At 56.4% G+C, this 12,669-nt stretch overlaps 1 protein-coding gene across 1 annotated transcript in view; it reads left to right on the top strand.

Annotated features, from left to right (window-relative positions):
• The window catches only part of Bace2 (beta-secretase 2), a 54,780-nt gene that overhangs the window by 13,970 nt on the left and 28,141 nt on the right, over positions 1 to 12,669 (top strand). The window contains exon 4 of the mRNA XM_048346559.1: positions 12,146 to 12,234. Within this exon, the coding sequence (XP_048202516.1) occupies positions 12,146 to 12,234 (89 nt within the window). The remainder of the gene's footprint in view (positions 1 to 12,145; positions 12,235 to 12,669) is intronic.

Raw genomic sequence — 12,669 nt, 5'->3', positions numbered from 1 at the left:
GCTGGTCCTGAGACTCGAACTCGGGGCCTGGGTGTGGCCCTTGAGCCACAGCTCCACTTGTGGCTTTCTGGTGGATAAGGGGAGAGAAAAACCTCCTAGACTCTCCTGCCGGGGCTCACTTGGATCCTCATAGCTCAGCCTCCTGAGCTTCTGGGGCCCCCCCTGGGGAATGGCTGGACTCAGGATTGAAGAGAGAGCGCAGCTCTGGGTGTTGTGTCCCCCCCCACCCCCGTCCACCCTCCCTCCCTCCCTGCCCGGGCAGATGCTCAGTGAAGCGCAGCCCTCCCCACGATGCGGCCTTCATGGAAAATAACGCCGCGTGCCTTCTACCAACGCAGGCCCCGAAGCAAACTGAACAATTTGCCAAACATCAATACCAACTTCTCACAACAGCCCCACGCAGGGCCCACGTGGCCGGCGGTGAGTGGCGTGCCCTTGACGTTCAGCCGAGGGAAGGCCCCTCCCCCCTCCCCTCCCCCCCCCCCCCCCCGCTAGCTCATCTCCCTACCCACTGCCTTCTTTTCCAGCGGAATCCAGGCAAGGGGGAGTTTGAGGGGAGTGGGGGGGACTGGGGGACCCTGCTCAGTCCTGCGTGGAGCCTTCTTATCTGGGTGCCCCAATGGACATGGAGTCGCCCTCTAGTCTATCCAAGGAGTATGGTGTGGAGTCTCCCTCGAACCATTCCTTCCTCACTGCTGATTCCTCCTCCTCCTCCTCCTCCTCCTCCTCCTCCTCCTCCTCCTCCTCCTCCTCCTCCTCCTCCTCCTCCTCCTCCTCCTCCTCTTCTGCCAGTACTAGGGCTTGAACTCAGGGCCTCAGGCTCTCCTCTAGTTTGTTGTTGTGGTGGTTGATTTGTTTTGTTTTGCTTTGCTTTTCCTCAAGGAAGGTGCTCGATTCTGAGGCACGGCTCCGCGTCCGGCTTTTGGGGGTGGTTAATGGGAGATGAGAGTCTCCTGGACTTTTCTGCCTGGGCTGACTTCCAACCACCGTGCTCAGATCTCAGCCTCCTCCTCGGTAGCCAGGATGACCAGCGTGAGCCAGGCACACCTAGCTTTCGTTGCTAATTTCTAGGACTGTTCTAGAAGCTCCTCTGGCCTCTGAGGGGCTTAGAACAGGAGAAGAGCAGGTACCTGGATACCCCCCCCCACCCCACATCCCTTTTTTTCTCTCCCTGAACTTCCTTCTCTTCACAACAACATGTTGTCTTCACCCTCCTCTTGGCCTCCTGGCTTTCCCTGGGCCCTGGAAGGCCCCTCTTCTACCCTGCCCCTTGGAGCCCAGATGGGGTTGGACTTTCTGGGAGGAATCCTCCAGCGAGACTCTCCTGTGAGGGAACTTTGGTTCCGCTTGCGTGTCTGTCCAGCCCCTCGGGTTGTCTCCCTTTGGATCTGTTTGCTTCACGGGTCTGTGGGAAATCACAGAGCTGCAGAAACTTGAAGAGGCAGCTGGGCCGAGGCCCTCGTGGACGCCGGCTTCCGGTCACCCTCTCCCCTCCCCCGGGTCTGACTGGGCGGGAACTCATGCCCGTGGGGGTCTTGGTTTGAGCTGAGTCCCGTGGTCACCACGTGGTCATCTTCTCTCTATACAATGTCAGCCTGACCCCTGTTAAGAAATTGCGTCCCTTTGAATCTGTAAGTGGGGAGCTTGTAACTCCAGGGCCTCGAGATGTGTTTGCATTTAGAGACAGGGTCTTGAAAGAAAGCGGCAAAGCACAATGAAGTCACCGAGTCGCACCTGACGCCAGTCTGCCTGATATCCTTGTCAGAAAAAGGAGAAATCAAGGCACTTTGCAGACTCCCGGACCCAGAGAACGAGCACAAAACAGGTACCAGAGGCACCTGCTGCTGCAGGACAAAGCTGACCTTGGTTTCGGCCTGGCACTCCCAGCCTCCAGCACAAAGAGAACAGAATTTCCGTTGTGGAAGCTCCCGCTCTGCAGCCCTTCCGCTCCACACCCCAACCAGGGCCTCCCAGACCGCGCTCGGCCCTCCCTCCGGGTCTGTCCCTGCGTTTGGCCTTGCATGCTCACCCGGATGGGGTGAGCGGGTCCCCATCTGTGCTGTTCCAGCACCCCTCAGGAGGCCTTCCGTGTCGCAGGCAATGGGGGGGGGGGGGACCCTGCCAGGACGTGAGATTCAAATCCCTCCACGTCGTAACATCCCGCCTGACTCCAAGAATGGTGTGCCTCACGCACGTCCTTGTCCTTCCACGACTGGAAACACATGTTACTGCCATAGAAACTCACCAAGCACGTTCCAGAGGCCACTCAGCTCTGATCACACCGGTGCCCGTTCTAAGAGGAACACTTAATAGAGTTAGGCTTATTTGTTTTTTCACAAATCAAGACGCAGGCCCTTGAGGGCGGAAGCGTGACATCCGGGTGGCTCTGAAAATTACGGCTTCCTTTAGAGCTAGTCATCCAAGGGCCGGGGCCATCTAGCTGCCTGCACTCAGAGCTCTTACAACAAAAAGGATCGGGGAGTTTGGTACAAACCCTGGCACTTAAAAGTATGAGGCTCTCGGCTGTGACTCTGGCTGTCTCGTCTCCGTCTGGGCAGCTCATCGATCTCCAAGCCTGGCGGCTTCCTCGGGGGGGAGGGAGGGGGGAGGGAAGATTTAAGATGGAGCGGGAAGCCCCAATCTCCACTCCACCCAGGAGCCGAGAGGTGCAACGGCGAGCTAGTTAGAAGTGCATTACCGCCCTTCCCGCCGTGACTCCTGCGCATAAATCAGATCCAGCCGGCAGCTTGGGTGGAAAACGTCATTTCCACGGCCTACGCTTAATGCCTCGGCTGATGGCAATCTAATTGGAAGCAGAAGAGATAAAGTTTGCGTCCATTTCGGACCCCTTCAAACCGTAGTCAATATTCTCCAGACTAGCAAACCCAGCAGTTTCTGAGGCTCGCCACCGGTGATTCAAATGAAAATTTGATTGTTTTAAGACTGCCGATGGGTGCTAACCATTGGAGACGCTGCTGGATGAATCTGGATGTATTGGGAGTCTGGGTCAGGGTTTACAGAATTTTTAATGTTTGGGGGAGTTGGAAAAGTTTCCCTGCAAGTTTCACTGTGAATTATTCCAGAGGTCTTGGTGCTAAGCAGTCCGCCATGATGGTGACCCTAGCGGTGGTCTGTGTGTCATGGTGGGTCCCGTTAGTGTCAACACGTCTCATCGTCACTTAATGCCTAACAATGGGGATAAGTTCTGAGAGATGCCACACCTGCATGGGCGGCTCCGTCGCTGGAAACAGGCTCTTGACACAGTCAAGAAAAGGCACTGATCGCTCGACGGATGAGACACTGCTCAGATGAGACAGCAAGCACACTGCTTGCTGTAAACGTCGCACAACTAGAAGTACACGCCGAAGGAACTGTGGAAGTGAGGCGTAAGCCGGGCACCGGTGGCTCATACCTGTAATCCCAGCTACTCAGGAGGCCGAGATCTGAGGATCCCAAAGCCAACCCAGGAAGGAAAGTCCACGAGACTTTCTGGAAGGCTGGAAGCGAAGCTGTGGTTCAAGTAGTAGAGAACTCGCCGTGAGCAGAATCCTCAGGGACAGCACAGAGAGAGAGAGAGAGAGAGGGGGGGGGGGGCGGGAGAAAAGAGGGAGAGGGAATGTTATATAAACTTACATAATTGTTCCAGTTGTCATTTTTACTTTACACTTGTTATATCCATAGACGTGCGTGTGCCGTGAGGTTTTTCCACGCCAACGCCACCACCCGTGTGCGTTTTCATAGCTCCAGTGTCACCAGGTTCAGCGCCACGGAAGCGCGCGGGATCTCGGAGAGCTCTGAGGCTCGCCGTTGGCCGTGGCATCGTCCTGACGCCAGGCGTGGGCTGTGGGTTAGCCTGGAGCAGGGGAGGCTGGGAAATATTTAGCCAGCTGGAAGTTTCCCGAGTCTCTCCTTCGTCTCCTGGAGTAGGAGGGCCCTCAGTCAGTCAGTACAAGCTGGGGGTCCGAGTGGCTAACTGCCTGGCCACTCCCGAGGTCCTCTGCAGACTACAGCCACCATCCACCCATGGGGACAGGTGACAGTGCTGCCCCCACTAGCTGTACTCAGTTACCCGGGAACCTATTGGAAGCCCAGCCCCAGACTCCATCCTCTGCCACTAGGTGCTTTGCTAAGTGCGTGACGAGGTAGCCGTGGCAGCCAGCAGCCCTAAGGAGGAGTGCCCAGCGCCTTCCAGAGGCGCCCCGTCACAGCCACAGGTGCCTCTGGGGTTGAAGTAGGAGGCCCTGGAGTTGGAGGCGCCCAGGAGGTATTTAGAGCTAGGAGAGCCCAGGCACCCGCAACCCCCAACCCTTGGGGAAGCCCCCAAGCCTGGGACAGCCCCCACTCAGATGAGAGGATAGGAATCCGCCCCCCAAGAAGGGGCGGTGGAGGACCAGGATGTACCGGAGCCGGAAGCCTGCCATGCCAGTGGACACTCAGGGGGTCGGCGCCATGACAGGTGGACATCCAGGGGTCCGGCGCCATGACAGGTGGAGGGGCAGAAGGGTTAACACGTAACCTTGGCACCTGAGGGTCGGTGATGGCAGAGAGAAGAGCCCTGGGGTGGTGGTCCGGAGGGACAGGAGGAGAGGACGGATCCTAGCCACCGAAGGGAAACCAGTGATGAAGAAGCCAAGAGGAAGGGAGCCTGCTCTCCTGGTCGGCAGGAGGGGTGGCACCCAGGACGGTGGAGAGCGGGGATGGTGGGCAGAACCCGCTCGCTCCACCGCCGCCCGTCAACCCTGTGTATCATGCGCCATCTTCTGCAGACCTTGTGTCTCGAGGTGTGCTCTGTATTTGAGAGTCGGCTGGGATTGACACGTTGCATTCCCCTCCCCCCGCCCCCCCCAGTTCTCTTGGTTTCTCCAGTCTCTAGAAGGTTCTAGAAGATGTGACTCTTCTAAACCACGGTTAGAAAAGCATGTATGTTTCACTAACACGGACACCAAAAGAAGGCTGTGACTGTTTCTCCCTGTGTTTTGGATGGATCTGGACACCAGAAAAATGTAGAAATCCTTGAAGACTTCATGGTTTTGTTTTTTTTCTAAAAAGAATCTACTTGGAAGGGCTTTTTAAAAAAAAAACTTTTTAAGCAAAGAATGGAATCTTTGATCACCACGCGCCCATTAAAATACTTTTTCTTTGGCTTGCGGATCGAACAAGGCAAGGTCTTTGCTGGAGCACGTAGGCACGGCGTGCTTGGTACGCGGCCGGCCCGGAATGAGCTGGCGGTGGCGGACGCACACAGCGGCCTTCCTGTGTGCCGCTCCGGGACTGGCTGAGCGGAGGGGGAAGCAGGCAGAGACCTCGCTACACACCCCACGGTGTCTAAGGGCGGGCACGGCAGGCAGTCCACGCCGGGACCCACCCAGGCCTCGTCCCGGCCGTCAGCGCTGCTGCGAGCGTCCGGACCTTTGTGATCCGGAGAACTCGCACCATTTCCTGCGAGCCTAAGTCCCTGCGTTAGGAACGCTGAGAGGAGGACCTTGGAGCCCCGGCCGGCAGCAGGCCACTTATAAGTACAGTAGAGTCAGGTGCCAGTGGCTCCCACCTGGAATCCTTACTGCTCGAGAGGCTGAGAGTTAAGGATCGAAGCTCAAAACCAGATGGGCCAGAAGAGCCTGCGGGACTCTTACCTTCAACTAATCAGCCCAAAAGCCACACGTGTCGCTATGACTTAAGAGGTCGAGCACCAGCCTTGAGAGAAAAATCCAAGCAAGCCCGTGAGGCCCTAGGTTCAGGCCCCAGTGCCCATGTGTCGGAGTGCACAGGTGTGTGCGCGCACACACACACACACAAGTGCAGTAATGTTATTCAGTCATCATTTGTGCACAAGTCAGAATGATGGATTGTGGGATTGGCAGTCTACTTTATTAGAGTATTGTCTGTCTCCACATTTGTGTTTTACACAAAAGTGTGCAAATATAGTACCGTGTGTTTATAATATATGGGGTCTATGGTATTGGGTTGTGTTGTCTTGAAAAATATCATTTTGCAGGGCTGGGAATGTGGCTTAGTGGTAGAGTGCTCGCCTAGCATGCGTGAAGCCCTGGGTTCGATTCCTCGGCACCACAAACACAGAAAAAGCCAGAGGCGGCGCTGTGGCTCAAGTGGCAGAGTGCTAGCCTTGAGCACGAAGAAGCCAGGGACGACAGTGCTCAGGCCCTGAGTCCAAGCCCCAGGAGTGACAAAATGAAAAAGATTCTATCTCCCCAGGCAGGGACCAGAAGAGACACCTGCATCCCTGTGTCCACCGTAGCAGCATTCACAATAGCAAAAGGCACGTGTCCAGTGATGGAGGAAACATTATTTTAGCCATGCATCATGTATATACATGCAGAGGGAGGTCATGTGCCGTGTATGTCTCAGTGAGGGCTGCTCTAACAAGCACTGGCCATCGGCAACACAGATTCAGTTCTCACCGTTGCGGAGGCCGGGAAGTCCAGGGTGGCGATAACGTTGTCAGCTTCCGATGAGGGCTTCCGTTTTCTGTCACAGACTGCTAGCTTCTCGAACCTTCCGTAGGTCACAGGACAGGACGGCTCTCCGGGCCCTTCTTAAAGGAGCCTCACCTTCATGGCCAGCTCGCTCCTCTCCCCCATAATGCTGTCTTTATGAGAGCGGAGAGGACATCATGACTTCGACCTCTGAGGGTTTACAGACATTCAGCCCATAATGACATAGCGTGGAATAACACTGACCCTCAAAAAAGGAGGAAACGCTGACACACACCCTTTGACGTGGGTGAACCCTGAAGACATTATGCCCAGTGAAATTAATCAGGCACAATAGGACAAATTCCAGAAGCTTCCTTTTCTATGGGTCCTTAGAATGGCCATGGGCAGTCGCTGGTGGGAGGCAGGGTTGAGAGCTTCAGTTTTACAAGATCCAAAGAGTTCTGGAGATGGAGGGAGCTGGTGGCACACACCGGTGTGAATATATTTAATGGCAGGTCAAAAGTGGTGCCGTGGTATGTTTTCAAGAGAATGAACCTCAGAACCTGGGAGAGTGACGAGGAGTAATGAGTTCGGCAGGAACTTAAAAATCTAGCTGCCGCAGGAAGAGACTCTGCTTCATCTCTCCTTCCCGGTGTTTGCTGAAAACCGTGGCCATCTCTGGACGTTGAAACCCAGAGTGAAATCGATCTCGTCCTTTGTCTCAAGGTTCGGATTTGAAATGGCTTTTGAAATCAAAAGTCACAGTTGCCAATGCCAACAGCAAAGTGGACAATTTAGAGCAACCCAGCGAGTGTTTGGAGAGCAAAGAGATGACACCTTTGGGAAGTGCAGAAAGAGCTGATTTTCGGGTACAGAGTGAAAATTCCCGGGAATGCCCACAGGGCCCTCAGAACTCTGGAAAGAAAGAGGTCAACCAGCCCACCTCCTCCTGACACAGAAATAGCTTCTACTTGTTCTCCCTGTCATTACCACCCACCATGGGGACAAAGCCGCTTCTGTCTTCTTTAATGGCTTGCTTCTTCACCGAGGTTTCATGTGGATTTTCCTTCCTGTGGGAAAAAAAGATCTTTGTTTTATTGGCCTTGGTGCGGGACCAGCACATGACTGATGGTTTCAGTGTCTGTCCTCATTCCTTAATCGGTAGGATCGCATTAGCTAGGAGGCCAGCTGGAACCTCGGAGGCTTTGGGGAGTACCACAGCCCCGGGGCTGGGGGCGGGGGGGGGGGACGAATGCCCTGGTTCCCTTTCTCTTCCCCCCCCCCCCGAATCCTTGCTGACCCAGATCTCCTGAGGTTGTCCAAGAGCCCAAGGGACCAAGGGACCAAGGGGCTGGTCAAGCAGAGGGGAGCATCCGCTTACCTCCAGGAGCAAACCCATGCACTGTCTGGCCTGCAGCTCTTCCTGACGGAGGCTTAGTCACTAGACCCAGCTGCTCATAGTACCTGACCTTACGCTCTGAGTGTGTACGCACCGTGTGTGTGTGTGTGTGTGCACGCACACACACACAGACAGCCAGAATCTGTTGTACAGCCCGCCTCTTAGTAGCCGACTTCGGGAACACCTGATGGTGTTAAGAGGTGCTTTTTGAAAGTGCTCTCTTTTTTATCCTCTTCTTCCTTGATAAAAAAGAAAGAAAGAAAAACAGCTTTAATTTTAGATTGTGGAGAAATGGTGTGCCTGGCAATTATTTTTGTTTTCTTCCACGAGACGGGTCTGAGTCGATGAGATTCACGTGCGGCCCGAGAGCCCCGGAAGAGCCTGCTTCGCGAGCCAGTCAATCACGCGCCACGCCGGGGGAGCGGCCCGCGGCCCCGGCAGCAGGCTGTTGGCAGACTCCAGCAGATGGCTGCTAATGCAATTAGCAATCGTGGTGTTAAATGAGCCATTATTTGAATTATCTGCCGCTTCCCCCATCAACCTGCTGGAAACAAGACAGTGATATCTAGAAATCTCAGGCTAATCACTAACGAGATGAATCGCCACATTCTACCTCGTCGTGCCAATTAGGGAATGGCTCTCCGTGGGGTTATTGCATTGGAGATGAGGAGGGGTGGGAGGGAGACGGGGTCCCGGGCCGGCTTCCGCCAGGCAGACTCGGGCCTGCGGCTCGTCTGCCTCTCTCCGCCTTGGGAGGCTGGGGGCTCTGGGGGCCATTCTGGAGCTTGTTTCTGTCCGGGTCTCTGCCTAAAAGGACATTGGCTTCAGGGAGAATGTCTCGGTGTATTGGGTCTGCCACAACCAAACACCCAGTAGGTGGGATCGCGTCCCCAGACTCTTAAGTATACCGCCCGTGTGTCCATTCGGAGGACTCACAGGGAGGCAGACCCGTTTCTGAAGAGCAGAGGCTCTGGGGCCTGGGAAGGCTGAGGCCAGGCTGCTGAGCTTGCACCATGTCAGCGGAAGATGGCTGTCTGGTTCAGAGGAACGCGACCTTCAGGCCGTGTCCTCTTAATCCCACCGGTGAGGCCTTCTGTCCAACTCCCAAATACTCGGCACCGAGGTGCCAAGGCCCCATTTCCTAGGAACCTGTCGGGAGGGCGCAGACCTCAGGTCATTGTGGACGGGCCGGTGAGATCTGTGAGTGGAAACCTCCTCTGGCAGGGTAGAGGAGTGAGGGAGGAGGGAGGTGGCCGTAGGAAACTGAGGCAGGGAGGAAGGCGGAAGGAGGCCCAGGCAGGGCCCGCTGAAGTGATCTGGGCAGGGAGGGGGTGTTGGGTGGTGCCAGGCACCCTGGGAGCTGGCTCTGGGGCGGGGAGGAAGAGCAGATGGCGGGCAAGGGTGAGGGGCCCGAGAACAGCCCACACCCTGGGGCCCGAGCACGGCCTGGACGTGTTGGGCAGCGGTGAACTTGATTCCTTGGCGGCTGGGGGGGGTCCCTCTCGTGGGGTAGACGTGGCCTGGGGGGAGCTCATCACGAGACGTGCCTGTCTCCAGCACGTCCACTCAGGAGTGCCGGTGGTCGGTGAGCAACGGTGCGGTCTGTTTGATCTGACTCGTCCTACATGTGCGGGGGAGCAGCGAAGTGCGGGGGACAGAAGCAAAGGGGAGGTGTCCACGAGGAATTCCAAGACCCAAGAAAGGAGGGCAAACATCTGCTGGGAAAGTCTCCCGTGGCTGGGGATATTGTGCCCAAGACAATGGTCCTGGGGCTGCCTCGCCAGTCCTTCCGTGGGCGGGAGAGCCGGGCGCCGGGGCAGGCTGGCGTGGCGTAGGCAGGCTTCTGGCTGGCGGGCGCCGAGCTGCCAGTGAGACCCAGGGGACGCTTGTGAGACGGCCCTCGCTTGACAATGCGCACCGGAAGAATCTACAGCTTTGGGTTATCTGTGGCTTCTAATGACCAAGGAAGCACGTCTCCAACGGAGATGCACCTCGCCTTGTTTCGAGGGTGACTGATGTCCTCCTGGGCCGGGAAGAGACGCGTTTCTTGAAGTTCTAAAATTCCCTGACGTCATGGCTCGGTGACTCCTTTTTTTTTTGTTCTTCTTCCCTGTCCTTCCTGGGCAGTGCTGAGATGACGCACGGCAGGGCAGACGTAGGGAGTGGAGCTCGGTCCCGATCGGGTCAGACCTGGCAGGCTAGATTTGGTTCCGGAAACACAGGTGTATATTCTCCCCGGACTCAGGAGGGCAGAAGACTGAATGCCAAGTGTGGGCAGGCCCACGCGGTCTGCGGCTGGCAGGAGAGCCTGCCTGGTCTCTTCTCCCCCGGGGTCACCGCCTTGTCATCTTGTAGCTGCGTCCATCCGGTCCCACCTGCTGTCCACCGGGCCCCTCTGTGTGTTTATGTCTTTATGTGTGCTTTGCCCCCCACACTCGGGTTAGAGCACCCCGCGGACTCCTCTTGACTCCGTCGACTCTGTAAAGACGCTCTTTCCAAGCAACACTGCGGTCACAGAAACAGGGTTGGGACTTGACACCGGGCTGTGATCGCATCTGGCTGGTGGTATGGGGCAGGAAGAGTCCGTGGGGGCGGGGGGGGGGAGCGGGGGGGAGGGGAGGGAGGGAGGGGAGGTCGGGGATTCCAGAGAAGCTGTAGGCCTCAGCCAGGGGAAGGTGCGGTCAGTCCCTGTACCCCGAGTGTGGGCAGAGCAGACGCAACTCCAGGCTGAATCCTGGGGGCTCTGGCGGGGTTGGGGAGACGGGAGCAGCTGGCCATGAGGAGGATACGAGAGCTAGAGGAGGAAAGTGCGGTACCTCAAACCCTGCAGGAAGAGGAGAAAGCCAAGTCAAACCCTGCTACTAATTCAAAAGAAAAACAGAAAGCACCAGACTTAACCAAACGGAGATTGTTGGCAAGAGCCACTGCACAGGCACCGGTGAAGGAGCCGCGAGAGAACACTTCCGCGTTCTTCCAGTTCCCCTGCCTGGAACTTTTTTCCATGTTTTCATCTGGGTGCTAACACTGATGCTTGGACTTAGTGACCGGGTGCTGTCCCTGAACTCCTTTGCTCATGGCTACCATTGAAGCTACCTTTCCATATCTGCCTGGTTAGCTGGAGATTAGAATCCCTTGGACTCAGCTCTCTGGATTGATTGGCTTCAAACCTCCATCCTCAGATCTCAGCCTCAGGAAGAGCTAGGGTTACAGGTGTGAACCATCCCATCCCATCCCCACCGGGATGGCTGAAATGATCACTTAAAAGATGAACGAGAGCTCGGTATCACCGAATCCCACGGGGAACACGGAGCAAAGGTACCGTCGGTGCGTGGCCGCGGGGTGGTCACTCCTACCTCTGCTCAGCGATGCGTCTTGTGCTGTTTTCGTTTTTAAGAGAATTAAAAAGGCATGGACGAGCCAGGTGCCCGTGGCCGCGGCCCTAGCTACTCAGGGGAGATTGACGGTTGTGGCTCAAAGCCAGCCCGGGCAGGAAAGACCGGGAGGCTCTCGCCTAAAGGATCGCCGCTCAGTGGTCAGGGAGAGTGGAGAGATGCACACCCCGTGTGTCAGAATCGCAACACCAGCCGAGCAGAGGAAGCCGAGCAAGCCGGAAGAACAGCAAAGAGACGCTTGCTTGCATGTACACAACGTTCATAAACCCACGAAGCCAGTCTAGTAACGGATGTTGGAGAGGGGAAGGGAGCCCGAGCGGGACCTTGAAGGGATCCTAGAAGCTTCCATGTCCTGATTTGACAGCATCTTCAGGAACCTGCAGCTTTTCTGCGTTGCCGGTTTGTTTGTTTGTTTGTTTCTTTTTTGAAACAAGGTTTTGCTGTGTCGCCCGGGCCGGCTTTGCGCGCGTGATCTTCCCTCCTCCGCCTCCTGAGCGCTGAGATTACAGACGGGCCACGGTCCTGTGCTTTGTAATGACACAGAAACTCTACCCCAGTGAGGCTTTAGCAAGTGACCCTTGTGACAGACGCCCCCAGCGTCCCGAAGGAGGAGAGGGTAGGATCCTGAGCAGGGAAGGAAGGCCACACGGTTCTGGTCCTCAAGAAAGATGGCAAGGCAAGAATGTGCTCCCGCGGGGGAGGGAACCCTCCGTTATTTCAGGGAACTGTGTCTCCAGGGAGAGGGCCAGGCCGTGGGCAAGGTCAGATCTGTTCTAAGATCTTTCCACGGTCGCTAAGTGTTTAGGAGGCCTCCGCCAGCTGATTAATTGCTTTCGGTAATCCGTTGCCCTTCTTCAAATAACGGATGCTTTCCGTTCTGTCTTTTTTTTTTTTTTTTGCCCCTTCTGAAACTTGAAAAGCTCCAGATTCTCGTGGACACGGGAAGCAGTAACTTCGCCGTGGCAGGCGCCCCCCATTCCTACGTAGACTCCTACTTTGACCCAGAGAGGTAAGCGATGGGCCTGGGGGGCGGGCGTGACTGGGTTTGGGGGTGCCACAGGGACTGGCCTGGCTTAGAACATTCCGGAAAAAGATCAGCCAAAAGACAGTCTCACCCTGGGGGAGCTGTGGGGTGTGTGTGTGTGTGTGTGTGTGTGTGTGTGTGTGTGTGTGTGTGTACACAAACATGCCTGCACTCCACTCCAGGGGACCCATAAGGTACAGGAAGCTCAGGGCCTCACGATGTTCATTGAGGCCCCTCCGGCCCTAAGACGAGCAGGCAGTGTGGCAAGGGTGGGGAGAGTGTACCTTGCTGTCTGCGCGGGGCCGGGAGCTTCCGGGGCTGAGGTGGGGGCTCCCACCAGCTACCAGGGGTGGGTGGTGAGAAGGGACAGAGCCAGGGAGCTGTCCGGAGCTAGCAGAAGCTTCCGGCGGGGTGTAGGGA

The sequence above is a fragment of the Perognathus longimembris genome, chromosome 5 (genome assembly GCF_023159225.1).
Source record: "Perognathus longimembris pacificus isolate PPM17 chromosome 5, ASM2315922v1, whole genome shotgun sequence".
NCBI classification, from domain to species: domain Eukaryota; kingdom Metazoa; phylum Chordata; class Mammalia; order Rodentia; family Heteromyidae; genus Perognathus; species Perognathus longimembris.
The sequence above is the reverse complement of the archived record's forward strand: the minus strand, read 5'-3'. Positions and strand labels throughout refer to the sequence as shown.